Source organism: Didymella exigua, assembly GCF_010094145.1.
Source record: "Didymella exigua CBS 183.55 unplaced genomic scaffold M421scaffold_3, whole genome shotgun sequence".
NCBI classification, from domain to species: domain Eukaryota; kingdom Fungi; phylum Ascomycota; class Dothideomycetes; order Pleosporales; family Didymellaceae; genus Didymella; species Didymella exigua.
The window spans coordinates 694,869-716,211 of NW_022984777.1; the positions used below are offsets into that span (position 1 = coordinate 694,869).

Below are 21,343 nucleotides of genomic sequence, written 5' to 3' on the forward strand. Positions count from 1 at the left end.
TTTGGCTGCCATGGTTGCAAATATAGCTACCCGTGGCCTGAGGAATGCCGCATAGGAAATAGTCTGCGATATTCATGTTTTCGCTACATGATCGATCAGCTACATGCAATCCATATCATCAAGTCCAACTCCAATTCCCGCTTCAACTTCACCATGGCATCCCGAACACGACATTTCGCAATCGCTTTGTTTTGATTCAAAGCCTCTCATTCGTGAGATCACTCAGAGTTTTTTGTTCCATGCGGATATTGCAGCTGTGTTGAGACATCGGATCTAGATTCCATATCGACATCGCGTCGCTTGTTCGCAGATACTATCACAACTGTACTAGACTCATCAATAGCCGAATGTCCGACGAAGAAGGCAACTAGACGCACTCGAAACTGAGCAGGATCTAACAGACTGTAGCTAGAGACTAGTCCGGCACTATTCCAGGAAACTGTAACCAACGCCGCAACGGTTGGATCGAAAATTATAAGTGGGTTTGGAATTCTTCTCAATGAATGGGTTCCTTATGAGTACACCTCCAATTACTACAATAAGCTCAGGAGAGCACACCATATTTATCTAGCCATGGCGAAAAATGCGATACGTGGATCATGCTGTTGTTTTCAGCGCAGTTCTTCACATGATCTGCGTGTTTGCGTGGGCGGGAATCTTTTAACATTTGGTCTAATGAGAGTGGAGAGTTTGATGAGCCGATTAATGGGGTAGTATTGAGCAATACATAAGCTGATTCTGAACCAAGTCGCACGTCTCGTCCTTCACACGACATGTGGTTGGGGAATGATAACAATGCAAGCCTGTCAAACAAGACGCAAATAAATCAACGAAACAGACTAATCGCATTATCGCTAAAAGACAACAGTATAAACAAAAAAGGCATGTCGTGTCATATACACATACACCATACACCATAAACCATACACCATACACCATCAACAACCTCACATCTGTTTCGTCCTTGGGCTGCGCTCACCATATTCAAGCCTCTGCTCCGCTTCCTCAGGCGCAGCTTCAAAGCTAAACCTGCGGAACTCCTCTTCCCCCTTAACTACCTCTCTCTGATCGGAACTCGTGATCGTTGAGCTGTAGATCGAGCTTGTCACAGTGCCGAACTGGGACGCGACACCCGGCCCGGGTGCAGTGACTGAGCCAGTGGCCGTAGGCAACATCGACTGCAGCGGACGCACTGGCTGGGATATTGTGGGCTGCAGTACCGACTTAAGCATCTGCTCATGAAGATCAGGTCTTACACCGCGGAATGAGTTCGAGCGAGACGAGTTTGATGATTCGCGGGTGCTCTCGTGCTTAGGCATGGTGCTGAGGTCAAGGATGCGCGGGTTGCTGTCGCCGGATATACGGTTCTCAGGTACACGCTTGGTGAGCTTGATGATCTCGAGGCTGGACGACCGTTTGTTGTTCAAAACTAGTGGAGTATTCGAGGTTAAGGCCTCTGTGGGCTCGATCATGGATGACGGACCATCCAGGCCTCCTGACATCATGTGTGTGGGGACGTATACCTCTGGGGCGATGGGCGATACGGGTGACGTAGGTTCGTAGGGGTCTTTCTCGCTTGCGGAGGATCTGCGTTGCTTTCGGAGAACCTTGCGGCCGTCTTTTGTGATGATCATGGGGACTGTGGACCGCTTCTCGCCATTTTCGCGCCTTTCGTTCTTCTGGCTCTTCTCGTTGTTGCCGTCATTGCTCTGATCTTCGAATGAGCTTGGCCGTGAGAAGTGAATGTACTTCTTGTCGGTCGATGAGCGTCCGGCAGCATCAATGGCCTCGATTACGTTGTAACCTGGTGGTGGCGATCTAGTCTTTGGAAGCTTGCCTTTGCTGTCGTTCTTACCCTCGAGCTTGTTCAGCGCAGCTCGAACTGCATCGCCTACGTCATGATCGTTAAAGCCATGGTCCTTCAGCTCGTATTGCCGTTTCGGCGGTGACCTGGAGTTCATCTTCGATGTCCCTTTTGAGGTCCTCGACGGGTTGTCGTGCTCTGGTCCCGCCATCAAGTCGTTGGGATGCATCATCGAGGTCCTCAGCGGCCAACTCATGCGGTTGGGTATATCAGGCACAGGAGGGATGTCGTTCTCTTCCATGGTATTCTTATCCAGCCATGTTGGCGACTGTGAGCTGGTCGAGGAGCGGTTACTTCCTGTCGATACGCCTGACGCACGCTTCACCTTCCACGCCCCCGTCTTGCCATCGATCTCCAGCGTCGACAATGGGTATCGAAGTGAGTCGGCCAGCGTGCCAGAGTCTTCGAATAGGGATATCTGGTAGGAATGTAGAGTCTCATTAGACCCGTTGGAGTGCATAGATACCATATTAGGATGAAGAGCCTTCTCGCTGACGTGAACGTTGACGCTGCTACGGCTGTAGTCTCCTGCTCGCTTCGCGCCATCAGGTACGTGGAAGCGTAGGTCGACACGCACGATGGCGTACATGACAAGCACAATGATTTCGGTGACGAAGTTGAATGCAAAAAAGCAAGCCTTGTCATAATACCATGGCGGATTTTGGAACTGACCTTGGGCGTTCCGCAAAGGAGACGGAGGTAACCAGACAATCACGCATCGGAAGATCTGCCCAGCCGAGACCACTGCGGCGGCGATTAACAGAATAGTGATGTTGACCCTGAGACGGCCAGCTCCGAACTTATCGGTCTCGTGGCGGGGAAGAGCCAAGGAGATGAGGACGAAGACGATCGGAGCGAAAGCAAAGACTGTGAAGTACGTCTGACCCGCCAACTGCATGTCGCGGAAGATACGACGAGCGTTTTTGTTCAGCGTGAAGTTCTGCCAGATTGATGTGACGATGATCATCAATAGGCTGACGATCAAGAAGACAAGAGCGCCTCTGTGGACGATCCGGTAGGGCATCGACCAACCGAGTTTGGTATGTTGCGCGCGAACAACACGTTGTGTGAAGAACCAGTTGACCATGTACAAAATGATTGTGCCGACGTAAACGAATATATTCGCTGCCATAGCAAGTCCAACGTTGCGCTGATGGCAAGCCCATGCTATCCTCAAGGACATCGTTATCAGTCGAATCTTGCAGAGCCCTAGTGACTGTCAGATATTTTGATACCATCATGTTGATTTCGACTTACCGAGTAGGGCGCCATTGAAGATGAACTTGTGCCCTCGGCCTTTGTTACTCTTGAGAATCTTAATGTGAACGACTCCAAGGATAAGGTAAAGAACGAGGAATACAGCTGTGACGGGGATGTCAGGTATCACGTCTGGAGAGCCACCGAGTCCTGCATTTGTAGGCGAGTATGGAGGACTCCCTCGGTGTTGCTGGCTCTGGGAGATCGTCAGCTCAAACACAACCCCTGCAATCTGGTTGGAACGTACTGATGAAGGTTCGTTGGTGTCTGAAACTGTTGACATCTTGAACTCAAGAGTCACAGATGACTCTGCAGTAAGTGAAGGAGCAAGAAGCGGACCAAGAATCCTGGCAGGTGTGCGAGCGCTGGGGCGTTTATCACCTCGATGGACTTACACATGCATATGGCCTAGAGCCAAGGTGCCCAGATCAGCACCATGGATGACGACTGTACGACAGCGCCATCCGGTAAATGGCGAACAACTCTAATTGGCATGATAGGCTTTACCGCACGTGAACTACAGTGGCTCAACGGCTCATAGTAAGCCGCGTTAGGTGGACAGCATAGGCCTAACGGCATACGTAAAGTACAGTGAACGCCGCATGCAAGTACGCGTACCGTAGCTATGGTGCATGTAAGATCTACAGGGCATACCTTGCCTTGCATTCAGAAAACGTGCCAAACAACGTTCATCCTCACCTTGAACTCATGACATCAATTGCGGTTGTGCTCAATATGGTGCGTTTCGAATCAATCGTCGAAAATAGACTTTTACAGCCATGCTGAGTATGACTTCCCATGACATCGGGGCAGCCTAGTTCCGTCAGCTGTCTCGCAGGGGGCCGCCTCTGTTGGCGTTGTCAAGGTTGTATCGGCTCTCCTCAATGCTGCCGAGAATGTTGATGTGTATTGATCGTCGGGGGCCAGCTCACCGATCTGACGTTGTCGGCATTTTGAACCACCGACTCTCACTTACTTAGCCTCATCTGACATTAGCAGTGAATGCTGGCATCAGATGTTGCAAAGTTACGTGCAATAGGCTTCGAGCACAGCCTGCGGCCGTGTAGAGACAAAGCCGCAGAACAGATGTGTTGATCGGTGAGGTTGCACAGGCCATGTTGAGGCTCGTTACCTTGGAGTAAGGCATGATAGTCGCGGTTTCCGTTGGACACACAACAGAGGTACGCACGTCAAATTGGTTGGTGAGATAGAGGGTACCGAGGAAACGCAAGGAGCCAGCAAATATATGTGGTGGTTTGAAGTTGCCAGTCTTCTTGCACATCCTAGCCCTCACTTGGAGTGCTAACGCGCATACGCTCAAACCAAGCCTTTACCTTTCCGTGTTGTTGTCAGAATGCTGAGTCGTAAGAAAGTCACATTTACGTTACTGGACACTTGCTTGCGCGCCAGTCGCGTCCGGCACGGGCCGTCTTCCACCGTCAAACATCAACACTAACGTCATACTCCAATTGACCATCAACAACCACCCAGCATCCCACAATGCCTCCAAAAGGGAAGCAAAAAGCTGTGAAATCAGCCACCAAACAAATCCCTCCGCCATTCTCCCCCGCCGATCCCTCCCTCGCGCCCCTCCTTGAAACCTTCGACCCCTCAACCGTATACATAATCCACACCGATGTACACCCCGCGTGGTTCAAAAAGCGCATCTTCAGCGTCCCTATCGGTCTCAACCTTCTGATTACCGCTATACTCGTCTGGCGCGCCTACGCCATCATCCCGTTCTACTACAAGATCCTCGCGTCGTTGGGCGGACACTCGAACCACACGACGATATACTATGCTAAGCAGACTTGGGGTGGCCTGATATGGAAAGTCGTACAGCGCATGGTCACTTTCTTCATAGACTACGTGTTGGTCATGGTCATTGCGCCCTGGCCATATGGGTTCTTCCTTGAAGCGCCGGGCAACCCAGTGCGATGGCGGTGGAACGTTGGGTTTAGGGACGAGGAGGTATACGTGAGGCAGAGTAGAGGGTGGGGTGCGAAGGATTTACTTGGTGAGGCGGAAGGTAGTTCGGGTAAAGCAGGTGAAGAGTCGCCTTTTTTTAAAACCAGGATTTTGCCAGCTGTCGATCCGCAGAGACTTAAGGAGAAGACCGGGTATCTGCTGATGGATGGGGATTTCGACCTGGACTTCTATGGAATGACAGCCGCAACACAGCTGCTGGACAGGAAGGACGTCGCCGCAGATCTGCTCAAGAAGTGTGTGCTCGTCTATGTTGGCGATACGGCTAAGGGCGAGGGGCAGTGGACGGTTTGGAACTGTGGCATGCTTGACGTCAACGAGCCCAGTGAGATGGAGGCTAGAGACAAGGTGATTGCTATCAAGGACAAGCTCACAGAGATGGGTAAGGAGAATCTGTTCTTTCGATGGGTCGAGCTCATTCAGTATGAGAGCAACGGTACGTATTCTTCTGCATCGCATAACAGGCTTGACTAACACTCTCTCAGCGCCTGGCGGTTTCACACAAGAAAGACAGGTCGCGGCGGCAGAGAAGGTCAAGAAGATGTTCGAAGAGCAGGGTGTAGATTGGGACAAATTCAGCCAGGAAATCGGAGGTCTCGAGGGTGTGCCAGGCTTGTAGCCGGTTGCCATTGCATTGCGTTGCGTTGCGTTGCGGGTTTGTTATCAAGATACCCAAAAGTTGTCACTATGGAACAGTGCGAAAGTCGAAATATAGCTCATGTGGACAATGGAAAGCCTCCCGTCCTGTCATCCTCTTTGCCCTCACACGCCCGCAATCGCATAGAAGAATACCGAACTGCGCCGGAAGGGCCAGCCTTCTCTTCCTGCAGAGAGGCTAGTGTGTCCTGATCATAAGGTCGTAAAGTCGTTACTTCGCCGCCAGGGCGCAGATGTATGTATGATTTTATCTTCCCAATGGCTGGCAGCTGCAGCTCACACCTTTTGCCTCAGCAGCCGATGCAACGACGAGGCATCCTTACTCCTCCTAATACTTGGACTGACATGGCGGCTCGATGATGACTTCGATGTTGTTGACTCAGGCGAGCTGTCACGGTGCGATCTCGATGAACGTCTTGACTCTGATGATGTCGACGTGCTCTTCGATCGTGATGACTGGCGAGAGTCCAAAGTGCTTGTTGAGTTCAACGTATCGCTCCGCTTCCGCAGCCGCCTGGTGGGCGTTTGGGAACGCTTCATCTTCTCCTTCTCCTCACTGACGAGTGTCTTCTCAGGTGCGGGTGTGCGGTGCAGTACTGTCCTTCGTGTGCGGCGTTGTGGCATTTGCGGCGGTTGTAATGGCTCATCCAGGACGGGAAAGGTCTCCAGTTCTGTCTCCAGCTCGTCTACAGATAGTTTACAACTTTGCTCGCGCTTCTTCTCTGACTCGCGACCTCGTGTATAGGCATCCAGTAGTCGTTCGGCCTCCCGCTTGTTTGTATCTGAGCAAACCAACCTGACCACTTCGAGGATCAGGAAGAAGGTAGCTACGTATGAGATGAAAAAGCCGACTTTCGAGGCAAAATCAACGATCCACATTTTGACTCGAATATCGTCCCTTCCGTGTAGAACAATGAAGCGGGGATATAAGCCTCCAGTAGGTAGCTGAGTATAAGGACCGAATAACACTCAAAAAGCAAGATAATGTCTTGTGTGATATAGCGCGCGCGGTGTAATGTCGCGTGCAGCGTGCAGCTCAACCCGAACAAGCAATTGGACGAGCTCGATGTCGATATCGGCGTGGTTGGTAGTTTGTGTTACACGGCGCACTGCTGCATCAACTGGAGGAACGACTATACCAAGGAGAACTGCAAGTCAAGAACGTGAAGTCGCACAAACCCATCCCGCTCGATGAACGCGCAATCCCGTCCATTTTGTATGTGTTCGGTTTCCGTTCGAGGCGCGCGACTGACAGCTGAAACAACCCCTGGAGTTTGGTTTGAGAAGCGTCTGATGGAACCAACTTCACGAAGGGACTAGCCGTATGGAGCTTTATGCTCGCGCTAGAACCCCGGACAGTGATGACAACGAATCCTGATTGGGTCTTTGATTGACAACGGACCGCGATAAGATGGAATCACAAGCCAAATAGTGTTGAAGGATGGAGGGGCCTCCCTGATCTTCCGGGGCATCCGACAAGACGCGCTTGAGAGCTTCCAGGGCTGTGGAGATTGAACGCGAACGCCTCAATACGCGAATTTACAAATTCTAATCGTGCTCTTGGGAAAAAAGATTTCGACACCGGCAGATATTTATCGGTTTAAGAAGCACGTGAGAGTTTGCAAGAGTTGGGGAGACATCGCTGGTGGCAGCTACGGCTCACAAGCATCGCGCATATCGTAACGAGGGAGCTCTCCTCACCGATTGCAAGTGTAAGGACCAAACTCTTCCATCCATCGGCCGAAAGATTTCCTGCCTTCAGATCTCACTTCTCGACCGACTCCAGGAATTCAATATCATGCTTGGAAGAGCTAAAGGTTCCATCACCCCTGTCTGTCCCTTGCACGCTCGGCCTCTTCCAGACAGGTAGCCTTGAGGTTTCCTGTGAAGCTGTCGAACCAATCCAGATAATAGTTGGCTTTTTTTGGGCAGAGATCGAACTCCGATGATGTCCGTGTCTGAGATGCTTCTGACCCATCCATAGATAGGTGGTACTTAAAGCCGCTTGTCGCCCATTCATCTCATCCGGTTCGATCGCGCCATATTTTGATAGACCGAACATGCCATGCGTCAACTTGATCGTCTCAAACTGGGCTCTGCAGCAGGGAGCGGACCGTGGTGGGGTCTAAATCAGATGTCACTCCAAGCTTGCGGTGGGCATCCTGGTGGCGGCACATAATATAATAGGAGCCAGTGTAGAGTTTTTTGTTCATGTGGACGAGGTCGAAGTGCGACTCCAAAGGAATTTCTGTGAAGGTCAGACAGATGATGTCGGGCCAGTGATCTGTTAGGCTTCGCAGGATAATGCGGATGATGACATGACGAGGTGCAAGGTACCTATAGTCTATACTGAATGGATGCGAGCAGGCTGCTATGAGGTTGTATGCTACTGTCGCTGCGGAAGGGCATAATCTTGGAATTTGGGACATTGTTGTTACTGTAGATCCGAGTGAAGCTTCTGAGACCACCACGTCGTTACTTGTTAGGTATTCCTGCATACGCTGATAGGAAGCCTAAGCCGTCAGTCTCCGTATTGAGATACGCGTAACCATTGCAGAGATATTTTCCACCAAGGTCGTCCGCACTAGAAATATCTTGATAGCCGGCATTCGCTGTCTGAGATGTGCATTGCAGAAGCTCTTACTGGGGAGACGACCAAGTTTTAACGCGGTGTGCCTCGGGATCGACATGCTTTTCAGTTCTCTTCGTCTTGCGAAAGACATCTCGTAGCCCTCTACCGTCCTTGAACTTGATGCTGGACACGTACCAGCCTCCGAAGGTCGCAGCCATGAGCGCGGCAGCCATGACGAAGTAAAGCCAGAGCTGGCTGTGTGTTCCTTCGCCGGTGATTTGCGCGACATTCATACCTAATATACTCTGTGGGGATTGTCAATGACGATTTTGTACGATGTTATTGGAGTACATACGGATGCAAGCGTCAGAGGAAGGTAGATAAATGTCAATACTGTAATGCGCTGAATGCTTTCAGCAAACGCATTTGCCGACTGGCTTTCTCGGACCGCCGCTTTCGATTCTTGCAACGATGCAATATTCATGATGAGGTTGATGAGGTTTTTGGTCTTGTCAGCTGCATCATCGCAGCGGCGAAGCTGGTCATCAACAACCGAAAGCCTCTTGATGAAATATCGGTCATCTCGCTCCCCTGAAATGAAGCTGGAGATCTCGTGTCGTGCAAACTGCGCTACCAAGTTTTTGGTACCGTCCAGCTGCCTGCGTACTTGGCTCCACAGCGGAAGTAGGTCGTAGAGGTCTCGCAGATAATCAAGATGTTTTTCTGGATCAAAATTCTTGTCAAGGCATTGCTTACTCTGCTCGCGTCAGCTGCACTTTCTCGAACTGTCGAACTGGCCAAACTTACAATTTTCTGCAAGTGAATCATCGCTTCGTCAAGAAAAGTCGTCCGGATAACAGAAACGAGGAAGATCACATCTTGGACGATCTGGCCCAATCCTTGGTACACCTCAGCTGACCATGGTCGCTCTCGATCAAGAGCTATCAGCCGATCTCTCAAGCTCGTAGCGATAGAATCGCCGTTTTGATCGAACATGTAAAGTCCTCTCCAGCATTTGTATACCTCGTCGCACGCCGGTCCTGGATTTGGGCCTGCTGAGCTTTTCTCGCCGTTCAATCCCGTGTGGAAGATCAGGCGAGCATGGTTAATATGCCATTCGTGATGGTGACTCTGCTGGCAGGTTTTGCGTACGAAACGGTAGGGCGGTAAACCTACTGCTCGTTGTGAGTCTGACTGAATGTGTCCGACGGGGTATTTGCTCATGTATTGGAGCGAAAACATCAGATCTGTCATTAGCCCTGCTCGACAAGGTTCGCACGTTGGACTCACGAATGTCGCCTCGTGTTCCAGTGATGACTCTGAGATGAGCTGGAGGTAGAACGAAGAAACTCGGCGCAAGCTTCATACAAAAGCCGAGACATCTAATGGCTTCATCCTGAAGCGAAGACGCCATCCTATAAGACATAAACCAACGCTTCAACAGGTTATCATGGAACTCACAGGAAGACACTACTCCCAGTATTGTGCCTCTCCGTATGTTCAGTCTTCATGACCATATTTCTAAGCTCCTTCAGGTCCGAGGCAGCTTTCTGGTACACCCATTGATGGTTATGTGTGTCGAACAAGTATTTTGCCACCTGACAGCCCTGTCCTGGATTACATCGTAGTAAATTTTCCAGGCCGTCGGTATCTGGATCCTTCAGTGAAAGCTGCGACGGCCACGATAAATAAGGCCTGTCCGGCGGCAGGTGTGGATCTCGCTCGAGTATCGGGCTGTGGGGTCGTTGCATCCATTGCGGCTCTGACATTTCCCTTGTAGCGAAACGGAGTATATAGTGGATGATTGAGAGAAGAAGGCAAAAGGCCTTTACCGCTGATATTGAAGGTGGTCATCTTAGAAAGGCTGATGCCAAGAGGCCACCAATTCATGGATGAGGCCGTCGGCGGTTGTGCTGCCAATGAAGAATCGAGACAAGCGAAGAGCGCCCAGATCCAGTGCTTTTACATACTGAGGCGGTCAAGGTATATATGTAAGTGCTGCGAGATGCACATCTTCTGCAGTTGCGTGTTTGCGGAGGCAATAAGGAGTTGGGAGGAAGGCGCAATCGTGCACGCTGGGTGGCTTGCTGCTCACAAGACCTGTCACGGCCGCAGACTCGAGCTGTAGGTGGATTTGCCTTACTACCATCGTTCACGAGCATCATCATTGAAACGCACGTCAACGGAGACAGCTTGTCTTAGATGAAGAAACAAAGGTGGCCGGAAGCGCAGTAGTGCGCCGTGGTTGTCCGCACGAGCTGACCAACCGACATCATAGCGGTGCTTGCTCCCCACTGGTACCGCCGTGTATCCGATCTCAGCCTCAACCTTTCGACCTCTGTCCGACAGGACCTTCCTCACCCTCTTTCACCTCACACCAACACAGAACAAAGTCGAAGCTGGTGAGAAGATGTTCGGCTTCATCGCAGACGGCTTGACGTAAGAGCCCCGCCCCCGCATTCTCACGAGCTTCAGCATGCCTCAGTCGATGTCGGCCTGTGGCGAGCTCCACCACAGCTGCCAAAGCTCCCAATCACCACAAGCAGAGCTTCACAACGTCACACAGCCAGCTAACACCTCAATAGCGTCGCAACTACAGTTCTCTTCCCCATATTCGCATCCTACAAAGCTCTCCACACCTCCGACCCAGCTCTGCTTGCGCCGTGGCTGATCTACTTCGTCGTTCTTTCGATCCTCACGACCGTTGAAAACACATTCGACTTCGTCCTTAGCTGGGTGCCCTTTTACTCATGGATTCGCTTCTTCATTCACCTGTACCTGATCATGCCTGGCTCACAGGGCGCTACGTTCGCGTACCAGGAGTACATCGAGCCATTCCTGTACCAGCATGAGCGCGAGATCGATCATTTCATAAGCGAGGGTCACGACCGTGGAAAGGCTGCAGGACTGGCATACCTGGGTATGGCTATCGAATGGGTCAAGGTCAATGTCATGGGCTTCGCTCCTGCTAGGCCAGAGTCGCCCAGACCCGCAGGTCAGACATACGCACAGAACTTGATGAGCAGATTCCAGATGCCTGCTGCCAGAGGAAGTAACGACTTGTACGGCCTGGTCAACCAGGCATTGAGCGGGGCAAGTGCGCTGTATGCAGGCAACCAGAGTGGACAGGCTGCGGACCTCAGCCGTAGTGCGAACCTCGTCCCAGACAATATCCGCAACAATGACGACAGGCTCAACTATGTGACCTCGCAGCGTCAACGTCTTGAGACCCTTCTCCAGGCGTTCGACCGCGAGCAGGAGAACATTCGTACGCAGCAGTCGAGCGGCAACAGGTATCACGAGGGTAGTAGAACACCGACTGGTCTCTCAAGAAACAGGAGCGACGCTGAATTCGACCGTATCGAGCGCGACGAAGCCAGTCCACGCCCTCCATACCCTACCACACCACCTCCGCTAGGCAGGCGTACAAGCAGCGGCTGGATGCCCTGGAATTGGCAGCGCCCGCCGCCACCAGCAGATCCAAGGGATCGCGACGACCATCTAGCTTACGGCAAGGAGTCTGGTGAGTCGAGAAGGGCACGTGCGACTGGATTCGATCTCGGGGATCATTAGGTAACGAATCCTTGGAGGAAATCCTTTTGATGATTGTGTATTCAATGGCATTTGGAAACGAGCCAGGACAGAAGAGACGGATCTTCAGAATCGCTAGACGAGTCACTTAGGACACAAAAGTGAATCCAGCATCTGGTAAATTAATTGCTATGAACAGACAGTACAATCTCGTCATTCATCGATCTGTTGGCCCGTGCGGCCCAATCGTGACTACGCGCCGCGATGGCGTTCTGTATCTTTCACAAGCGTGTCTGCGTTGCATCACTCATCATTCCGCACCATACATATCCACACCCACACAATGGCAGCACCAGCATCAAGGCGAGGCGCCTTCCAGCTGCTCACCGGTTCGTTGCGCATATCACAACGCAGCTTCTCATCGTCGCGCATCAACGCCGCCTTCGCCAGCCCTCCACGACAATCTACAACCACCGACACCGCGGCAAAGCCTGCCGCCACCACTGCAACAACATACAAATCCGCTGCGCCTGCCGCACCAAGAACAATCACCCCCTCCTTCCCCGCCAAAGAACCTCCCGTGCCAACCTCGCGCAGCACCGCCGCCGCAGCCGCCACAAACGGCCAGCGCAGCCTCACCGAGGGTCTCTCTGATGCGCCCGCCGAGATCGAAGGCGTCGCAGCGCACGACTGGACGCGATCGTACCACGGTCTAGGCAGCGTGCCTTTCTCTCCTGAGCAGGCTGAGACGCTTCTCGCGCCCGTGAACAGCGAGGATGTCGAGGTCAAGCCTGATGGGATATTGTATCTGCCGGAGATCAAGTACAGGCGGATATTGAACAAGGCATTTGGACCTGGTGGGTGGGGTTTGGCGCCGAGGGGGGAGAGTATTGTTACGGCCAAGTTGGTGACGAGGGAGTATGGTATGGTTGTGCAGGGCCGGTACGTTCATTCTCATACCTTATGAATCCATGCTACATGATCGCAGTGCTAATTTGAATGCGCAGACTGGTCTCGATAGCGCGCGGCGAACAGCAGTACTTCGATCCGGACGGCATTCCCACCGCGACTGAGGGATGCAAGTCCAACGCCTTGATGCGCTGCTGTAAAGACTTGGGTATCGCAAGTGAGCTGTGGGATCCTAGGTTCATTCGCGAGTTCAACAAAAAGTTCACAAAGGAGGTGTGGGTTGAGCATGTCGCGACGAAGAAAAAGAAGAAGATCGTCATCAGGAAGGACGATGTTGTCAAGTACCCGTTCAAAGAGAGCAAGATGGGCGCATAGAGGAATGCCCACGAATTATAGATGGACAGGCCACGCGAAAAGATGATGCATATCAAGGCGTTTCGGTTGAGCGAAGAAGTTGTACATATACTGTAGCGTATGGAGTCGTAAGTGCTGACCCCAGTGTCGAATCATGCATTGACAGAACGAACCGAACTATACTTAACCTTTCCAGATCCGTCTCCAAAGTCATACACATTCTCAGCCACCACTAGAAGCTTGCGTTCTGACAAAGACCATCGCTGCAGCCAGCAAGATACCTCGCCCGCATGTGAGTGTTGGACTTGAGATTGAGGAGCAGACCATAACCCACGTCTCCTGGGTCTATTCACAAAAGCCCTGAACAGTCACTACCAGGAGGTCCCAACACTCACTAATAATTCACAAACCATGACATTGGTCCTTCCAGCCGCTGCACATTGTGTATCCCTCCCTTATCTTATCCAGCAGTTGCAACATATCCCATCATCTTCACCGTCGGCAACACCAGATCATGCGGCCCTTCCCTACCATCCGCGCAACCATCCGACACAACCCTCACAACATACTCGGCATCGCAAGCCGCAAGGACAGTCCTCAGCACGCATCTTGACGTACTCAAGCCCGAGAGGAACAAATTCCCGGCCCCTTTCGCCTGCAAATAGCCCTCGAGCCCTGGTGACCTGGTCGTCTTGTAAAGGCGGACTCGTCGCAATAATCTTTCCTGAGCTCGTGAAGCCCTTCTCCGCCATCTTCAGCTATGCCGGCGATGGCTGCGGTCACCCGGGCAGATCCTTTGCAGGTGGGAGGGAGCATGCCGTCGGCATCGATCAAGCAGTGGATGACGTGGATACCGTGCGATCTCGCACATGAGCGCATGTTGGCCCCAACGCTGAGAGCTACATGCCCTTCTGAGCTACCGGCTCTTTCGACGAATATTCTATGAAAGTCGAGGGCCAGGAACCCTGTTTGAGAGGGCCCGTAGTGCCCTGGTGCGGCTGCATTGGAGGCGTCGGCCATGCTTGAGGGTGTGCTTGCTGCGGCCATGGTTTTGATGTCGGGTGTTTCAAGGTGTCAAGTCGGTCTTGGTACGGTCTCAGCGGTGGGTCTTCAACGACTCTATAGACAGTGAGTCTTGAGTGCGCACGCGAGCGTGAGAGTCAATCTTAGGTTCGATTCATGATGGTGGAGATAAGATGAGACAACCTCTGCGAGCGTGCCGAAGTCACTGACAGGCGCTGCGAGGTGTCCTGTGGATCTCGCGCATGTAAATTGATCTTGAGGTTTCGGTGCTCGGGAGTCGACAGCGTTGCGGACGTCGGCTTCACACATGGCTATGTCCGGCGTCCACAGCCTGACCGTGAAAGTGAGGAAGCGCAATGGAAAGAGTGAAGTTACAGAGCAAACGCAAAGCATTCCGACTGTCTGCTTGGTATCTGTCTGTCTCCAAACACCCGTGTCCACTCATCTGTACATGATTTAAGGCCGGTTTGACGCCGCCACTGCACGTGCAATCTCAGTCATGTGAGACGGCCTTCAGACACGAATGGATGTCGTACTTTCTGATATTTGAAATCGGGGTCGGAAACACTTCGGCTCGAGACGAAGAGGAGTACTGATGGCCAAGGCTTTGTAGAGAAGCCAACCCTACCCTCCACTACCACGCCACCGGAACACCTTTGATGGAATGAAAGCAGACAGGAGGATATGATGTCTGATTATTGCTTCGATCAGGGAAGATAGACGCGGTGATCATGGTATCCTTGGCAGACCTAAGACTTGACCTTTGCCTTTCGAAGAAGACCTTTGCAGTGTCGCAACGGAGAAGAGGAACAGAGTGAGCGGACTCGATACTTATAGACATCGACGGCAAATCACTAACGCTCAAGTCATGCAAACGGATCATCATTGAACAATGAGAAGAATATGCAATTGCTACCATGATACTAGGCATCTAGAAGATACTATTGTCCGCACAAGTGAACGGTCCGTTCAACGTGGAGTTAGGATCGTTGAAGACATCGATCAACGCCTTCAAACTCGTGTACAACCCACCAACATTCAAGAACAGCGTCATCAGCAAGATGGCGTAATTCAAGCACGCCAGCGCAATCTTCCTCGACGAGCTGAACTGTGTCTTCCAGTTGAGGTGCAGCCACATGACACTCGTAAGTCCAAAGGTGAACCACGAGATGAAGATGGCGGAGCTGATGTTGAGGATTGAGGAGAAAATCGGGATCGCGTTCGATATGACGAAGGACACGATCCAGAACAGCGTGCCGAGTCCGACCCACAGGGTCCACGTGAAGCCGTTGTGCACATTGACCTGCTCGGGGCGCACCTTGCGCATGATGGCGATGTACATGTACTTGATCGCGGTGATGCCGATGACGAGCCCCGTGCCCAGGACGGACGGGATGAGGATTCCGTACGCGATCTTCGCCGGGAGCGTGGGCGCGGAGCCGAGCGCAGGCGAGGTAACAGCGTCACCCGCAAGCCCATAGATAACGCACGCAACGACTATGTAGACGACGACCTCGAAGGACTTCTGCATGAACAACGCAGGCGGGAATTCCTTCTGTGGGTTGCGCATCTCGGCCATTACGCTCATGAAGGACTGGTTTCCGGCGAAGGCGAAGGCGATGTTGAGCAGCGAATTTACGGTCTCTACAAAGGTAGGTTTGCCGACGAGGATAATTTTCACGTCGAAGCCGGGCGGTGCCTTGGGGCCTGCGACGCCGAGTGCGATCATGACAATCAGGACCGAGGCGACGATCGAGATCGTACAGATCCAGCTCATGGCTGCGGCGAATGTGAGCTTGCGCGGTAGGCAGAGCAGCCAGCAGGCAATGTGCGGGATGGCTATGAATGCGACGGTGCAAATAGCGTGGGACGAGAGCGTGTTGAGCGCAATCGACATTGTGATGTTTGCTGAGGCGCAGATCAGGACCAGGTTGAAGATGAAAGCCACGCCAAAGAAGCGTTCGAAGTTCTTTCCGCCGATGTAGAGCGCGCAATCGACCAAGTTGGTAACCATGGGATATCTCCTGTAGAACTGGACCATGACGTAGCCACAGTATCTGGTCTAACATCAGTAACTGGACGGGTTATAAGACTGGAGCACGACTCACGTTGTGAGAGTTCCAAAACCGAGTATGGCAATAATGCCAGGAATGAGCCCGAGCGTCTGGAGAGCAGAAGGCAAGCTGAGAACACCGATGCCGACTTCAATGGTGATCAGAATCACACACGCTCGCCAGCGACCCAGCGTCCTGTACTCGTCGCCCAGACCCTCTGGTTGTCGCGGGTACTCGTTGGCGCCAGCGAAACCATCACCTGTCCAGCCAGTTGTGATGTCTGTGTTCTGTCCATACTCTTCGTCGTATGCTGACTTGTCGGATCCAGTATACGGTGTAGCGTCGCTCGGGGCAGACGACCCTTGTCCCTTCTTCTGAAAGGGGTTTTTGAGGCCCATGATGTCGACTGGGAAGCCTCGATGAAAGGTCAGACGATTCAATGTCAAATAGTAGTACAGGGTGGCCGAGTGCGGCGAGCTCTGGTCTTTTAAACATGCAGTGTTCCTAATATCGGCCCTGTGTTCTTTCCCCAACCACGCAATCTCCACTAGTCTCCGGATGCATCCTGGCGAAGTCGCCTCTTCTCATGTCAATGCATCTCACAAGTTTCGGCCTTATCCATGAGTTTTCTACTCGCCTGATGCGCTTCTAGTGCTGCCAATAACGCGGAGTGCATGCGCAGGATGCGGGGGGATGGACCGGATATGGCTATCCTCGGTTCTCCAGAGGGAAGATAACGACGTGCCAGAGCTTGTTGTCCCTGGAGCGCTGGTTGTTTGATGAAGGGAGTGGGTCGACATTACTAACCGTTGGCCGATGCGAGGCAACAGTGACTTTGGCGCTCCACATAATCACGTAAAAACTTCGAGAAAACTTCTTGGGCCGGGACTCATGGACTTGGCGATGCGCCTAAGCCGCTCAGATCAGCCGTAATCGGCTTACAAGCTTCCTGTGGGCAGATTCACACTCCCCGTGGCGACTGTCATGTTCAGGGTCGAAAGATGGGGTGGAGGATTGCTTGTGAGGTCGTCCGCTGCGGTCAGCCCTGCGCGGCCGCTACCGCCACAACGGGCCATAGCGTTCGGTCTGCCTTCCGAAGTGACGCGGTGAACATCGCCCATTGTTGGCAACTTCACAAACGAAAAATCGGGATCAGGCTAATATCGAAGGATTTGTTGCCTCTCAGCTGGCTCTTCTGAATTTTGTCACAGAGATGTGACTGTAAGGGTATGTCACTGTGGAGCGCTGCAAGAGTCAACAACCCACATAGTGGACCAGCAGAGACCCTCGTGGCTAAGATCTCCATCCGTCAAGAACTTCCGTTGATAGTGAAATATGTAGACAGCGTCGTCATTCAGGTAGTTGCTGATAAAGACTGCTATCACTCAACGTCCGGCAACGGAAGCATGATATGAAATGATAACAAGTTGAACATTGCGTTCCTATATTCCATCTGCATCCACAAGCTCAATAAGAATAAATCTATTGCAAACACGAGATTGTGGACCATGACGAGGTCCCGGCTTCTATCGGATCCACCGGTCCCTTGCAACTACGAATACCTATGCATCGGCCACGGACTCCCTCAGAGCAGTGGGTGCCTCTTCAGTAGCACCTTGCGACTGTGTTGAAGGTACATCCGCTGCTTTCGTTGAAGACAGCGACTCCGTCTTCGTCAAAGGCAAAGCTTCCGACTCTTGCGGCTGACTCGTCTTAATCTCCAGTTCTGCCTCACCCTTAGCGTCAAGTTCAGGGAAAGCGCCGGGCGCCTCAAAGGATCCGGGCGCAGTCTTAACGGACTCTTCCTGCGTTGTCAGCGAAGGAAGAGCGTCGGTGATCTTTGTGAGTAAGCTGGGTTCCTCCTTGACTGGTGCATCAGACGGCGAGCTGGCTGCTGCGGGTGTGACGGACTTCGCGGCTTCGACGACAGGAGCAGCGACATTCTCCAGGGTCTCGGCGATAGGTGCTTTGCTGATCTTCGGGGCGTCGGTGATCTCAGAGATATCTGCACGGCCTCCCAGAACCTCAGCTTCTTTCTCGACCGCTGGCTCAGTAGCTGCAGGCTTGTGCGAACCCAAGGCATGCTGAATCTGAGCAGCGGCCTTCGCGGCAGGTACGTCCAGAGCACCATCCTCACCGAAACTCCATATAGCAGTGACTGGCGCGAGCTCCAGCTTCGCCCTTGGAACCGCAACCTCAGCCGTAACAGTTGCTGCAGGAGCTGGAGAGGCAGCAGGCTTGCGCCTCTGAGGACCCTTAGCCCTGCCCTTGCGAGCATCCGACAAAGGCTGAGCGGGCTCTGCCTCCTTCTCCTCCTCTGGCTCCTTGACCTTAGGTGCTTGAGGTCCAAGACCCAACTTGCTGTTCAGATCCTGCAAGAAGCCGGCCTGTAGCGCAGCAATCTTAGAGCCAGCTGGGCGAGCTGGGACTGGAGGCTTCGCCTTTGGCTGGGGAGCATCGTTCTCAACAGCCCGGTCGGTGGTAGGAACATTCTCGGACGAAGGTTGAGATGGCTTGCTGGGACGTGTAGGAACTTGCGGCTTAGGGCGATCCGGAATGATGGGAGCCTTCTTGTCGACTGGCGAGCTCTCCTGCTGTGCCCTCTGCGGACGAGCGGGCACGCTTGGGCGTGCCAGAATGGTGGGAGCGGACTTCTCCACGATTGGCGACTCGGGAGCGTATTCGTCAGTGGCTGGCGTCTGCGGTCCGCTAACGGTTGTCTCGAGATGACCGTGTTCAGGTGCATCTTCCCACACGTCTTGACTGGGGAATCTTTGAGGGGTAGGGCGGACCCCACGAAGGTGCTTGTTCTCAGCAGCAAACTGCCTGGTGTGCTCGGACAGGAAGCTCTGCTGATCCTCCTTAGTAATGGTGTCCTTGCGCTTCTCCTCTTGCTCTGGTGGCTCGAAGACCTTGGCGGCACTAACATCACCGCCCGCGGGAGTGTCTGGCTCTTCAGGGGCTTGAGGGGTATCGACAGTGGTCTCAAGCTGCAAACTGCCAGGTGCATCTTCCCAAACGTCCTGACTGGGGAAGTGGTGGCGAGCGAGGTTTGGTCGCTTGACCTTATCGGCGAGTGTCTTGGGCTTTTTGCCATCCTCCTCATCTTCCGGGAAGAGTGGCTCGTACTCCTTGTGCGATTCGAGAGGGGTACCGCTCCTGTCTGCAAAGTTTGCAGGGCTAGCAATAGTACGGTGCTGCTGGCGGTTGTTGTTGCGGCTCGAGCTCCTGCTATGAGTTCGCACCTTTGTTAAGTACGCGGGGGTGCCATCCTCGTTGACAGTGTATTCGCCATCATGGCCACGTTCCAGCTCGGGTGACACAGCAGGTTGCCTCCACTCGGCATTGGAGTGCTTCTGTACCTCGTCAGAGGCGAGGATGGGAGTACCGTAACCACGCTCGGTGACCCAGCCACCCTTCTCATCTGTGTTTCCACCCTCAGGGCCAAGGTCTTCCGTTGGTGGATCGTAGCCTCCACCGTGAACCTTGCCGGTGCGATGAGCAGGCGGATCGATGTGAATGACATCGCCGTTATCGTCCAACTCTTCTGCCGAGGTCTCGTGGCGCAGTGCCGACTCTTGGTTTGCAGCCTTGCTGGTAGGACGGCTGGCGGAGGAAGAGGGCCTAGGCGATGCCATTCTCATGGCGTACTCTTCGGTGGCCCTGTAGCCAATCTGCTCGTCCGGGGTACTGACACCTTCGCGTGAAGTGCCTAAAATACACGTCAGTCTCGTTTCGATTGCTGAGTTATGCTGAGAACACACCAAATCCAATATCCGTGGGGCCGTGAATAACCTTGTTGAGATCATCGGCGCGCCAGTGGTAGTCTTTCCTATTCTCCTGGATGTGCGGTCCATACTCCCCAGCCTTCTCGCGCTTCAAGTCATCCGGATGCTTCTCATACCATTTCTTCTCAAATGCATCGTTGGAGATCTTGCCATGTCCGTGCATACCATAGCTGCCAGGAGGGCCGTGGAAGATCTCACGGCCGCTCTTCGTACGTCCGTGGTGACGGCCACTGGGCTTGTTGTGGAAGCCAACGCCAGTCGATGCGCCCTGTTGCTCATACGGATTCGGTGTCGGCGCCTGGACGTCTCCAGCGTTGCGGAACATGGGCACCTGGACACCAATCTCGGGAATGCCTTGATGCTCCTTGTCGTTGTAAAGCGAGGCAGGTCGCGAGCCGATGGAACTGCCAGAGCGGCCAGTCTTTGTGCCGGACGAGACACTGTCTTCTGGTGCCAGCTTGCCAAAGTCTGCTGCAGCCGCTTGATTCGAGTCGGTACGGGTCACGGCTTGGATGTTGCGCTTCGCGGTCGAGCCTGGTACCGAGGCCGTAGGGGCATGCAGAGGCAGGTCGGTTGCTATCGACGACTGCTGGACGGAGCCGCGGCTCTCGTGCGAGAGTGTCTTAGAGAGATCCTCGAAGCTGGCATACTCGTTGCCCTCCTGACCAATCGAGGGCAGCGAGACACTCGGCGGGCGAGCGGGCACCTCACCGCTGAGGCGGCGGTTGTCCTGGGGAGGACCTCCGTGTGCGTATGTCGGGTCATTGAGCGGCGAGCGGTCAAATCGGTGGGGAGACTGCGAACGCTCGATGCGGCCCTTTGGACGCGGAGGGATTTGAGGGGTGAGAGAGCTTGACGGCGCCGGGGCAGAGCTGTTCTGAGCCCGGGCGGGGCGGGGAGGTATCGATGGAGGATTGCTCATAGTGTGTATCTTGCTGGCGGGTGATGTGTGGTGTTGTGTGTGGTAGCTGTCAATCGAGTCGATGTTAGCGACGTACTTTGACCGTCAAACGCTCGAAACGCCAGGCGTGAGATAAGCTGCTTGCAACCACTCGGCCAAAGACAAGGCATTAATGGCAGACACCGCAAGCTGCACTCAGCATCTGCCAGAGCTAACCAGCAGCTGCCATGCGCCAATTGATAGCGGACGCAGACCAATGAGCAGAGCCGTAATCGGAGCTGGCGGGCAGCCGAGTGGGCAGGGCACGTAGGATCGAAGACAGGTACTCACCAAGCTTGCAGTCTGCGTATTGATTATGTGTGAAGACAAGAGGAAAAAGCTGCTGGAGGGTCGAGTCGGACAAAGCGCAAATGGCTCAGACAGACAAAGCTGGGGCGGTGCGTTTAT

General features: G+C 53.3%; 8 protein-coding genes across 8 annotated transcripts; 3 read left to right on the forward strand and 5 right to left on the reverse strand.

The window, feature by feature from the left end:
- Positions 1-697: 697 nt before the first annotated feature.
- M421DRAFT_416422 (uncharacterized protein) lies at positions 698-3,472 on the reverse strand. The gene is made up of 3 exons (XM_033591061.1): positions 3,369-3,472; positions 3,122-3,317; positions 698-3,073 (listed from the first exon to the last, which is right to left on the reverse strand). Exons 1-3 carry the CDS (start codon positions 3,402-3,404, stop codon positions 948-950), a joined length of 2,358 nt encoding a protein of 785 aa, XP_033453058.1. The 5' UTR covers positions 3,405-3,472; the 3' UTR covers positions 698-947.
- A 1,105-nt stretch (positions 3,473-4,577) lies between these two features.
- M421DRAFT_416423 (uncharacterized protein) lies at positions 4,578-5,969 on the forward strand. The gene is made up of 2 exons (XM_033591062.1): positions 4,578-5,543; positions 5,593-5,969. The coding sequence occupies exons 1-2, from the start codon at positions 4,622-4,624 to the stop codon at positions 5,724-5,726; spliced, it is 1,056 nt and encodes a 351-aa protein (XP_033453059.1). The 5' UTR covers positions 4,578-4,621; the 3' UTR covers positions 5,727-5,969.
- Positions 5,970-6,155: 186 nt separating this feature from the next.
- On the reverse strand, positions 6,156-6,643 carry M421DRAFT_1397 (uncharacterized protein; the record flags this gene model as incomplete). Its single annotated transcript, XM_033587464.1, has 2 exons — positions 6,156-6,278; positions 6,326-6,643. 2 exons carry the CDS (start codon positions 6,641-6,643, stop codon positions 6,156-6,158), a joined length of 441 nt encoding a protein of 146 aa, XP_033453060.1.
- A 1,761-nt stretch (positions 6,644-8,404) lies between these two features.
- M421DRAFT_1398 (uncharacterized protein) lies at positions 8,405-9,332 on the reverse strand (the record flags this gene model as incomplete). Its single annotated transcript, XM_033587467.1, has 3 exons — positions 8,405-8,641; positions 8,692-9,093; positions 9,144-9,332. 3 exons carry the CDS (start codon positions 9,330-9,332, stop codon positions 8,405-8,407), a joined length of 828 nt encoding a protein of 275 aa, XP_033453061.1.
- Positions 9,333-10,746: 1,414 nt separating this feature from the next.
- On the forward strand, positions 10,747-11,756 carry M421DRAFT_33186 (uncharacterized protein; the record flags this gene model as incomplete). The annotated part of the gene is made up of 2 exons (XM_033589384.1): positions 10,747-10,775; positions 10,922-11,756. Coding segments are annotated over 2 exons (864 nt in total), but the record flags the coding sequence as incomplete, so codon positions are not given.
- Positions 11,757-12,178: 422 nt separating this feature from the next.
- On the forward strand, positions 12,179-13,543 carry M421DRAFT_416426 (Mgm101p-domain-containing protein). The gene is made up of 3 exons (XM_033591063.1): positions 12,179-12,809; positions 12,875-13,258; positions 13,327-13,543. The coding sequence occupies exons 1-2, from the start codon at positions 12,211-12,213 to the stop codon at positions 13,149-13,151; spliced, it is 876 nt and encodes a 291-aa protein (XP_033453063.1). The 5' UTR covers positions 12,179-12,210; the 3' UTR covers positions 13,152-13,258; positions 13,327-13,543.
- A 1,541-nt stretch (positions 13,544-15,084) lies between these two features.
- On the reverse strand, positions 15,085-16,605 carry M421DRAFT_53561 (uncharacterized protein; the record flags this gene model as incomplete). Its single annotated transcript, XM_033595131.1, has 2 exons — positions 15,085-16,210; positions 16,262-16,605. 2 exons carry the CDS (start codon positions 16,603-16,605, stop codon positions 15,085-15,087), a joined length of 1,470 nt encoding a protein of 489 aa, XP_033453064.1.
- A 1,164-nt stretch (positions 16,606-17,769) lies between these two features.
- Positions 17,770-20,917, reverse strand: M421DRAFT_98031 (uncharacterized protein; the record flags this gene model as incomplete). The annotated part of the gene is made up of 3 exons (XM_033598573.1): positions 17,770-18,008; positions 18,060-19,919; positions 19,972-20,917. The coding sequence occupies 3 exons, from the start codon at positions 20,915-20,917 to the stop codon at positions 17,770-17,772; spliced, it is 3,045 nt and encodes a 1,014-aa protein (XP_033453065.1).
- Between the last annotated feature and the right edge of the window lie 426 nt (positions 20,918-21,343).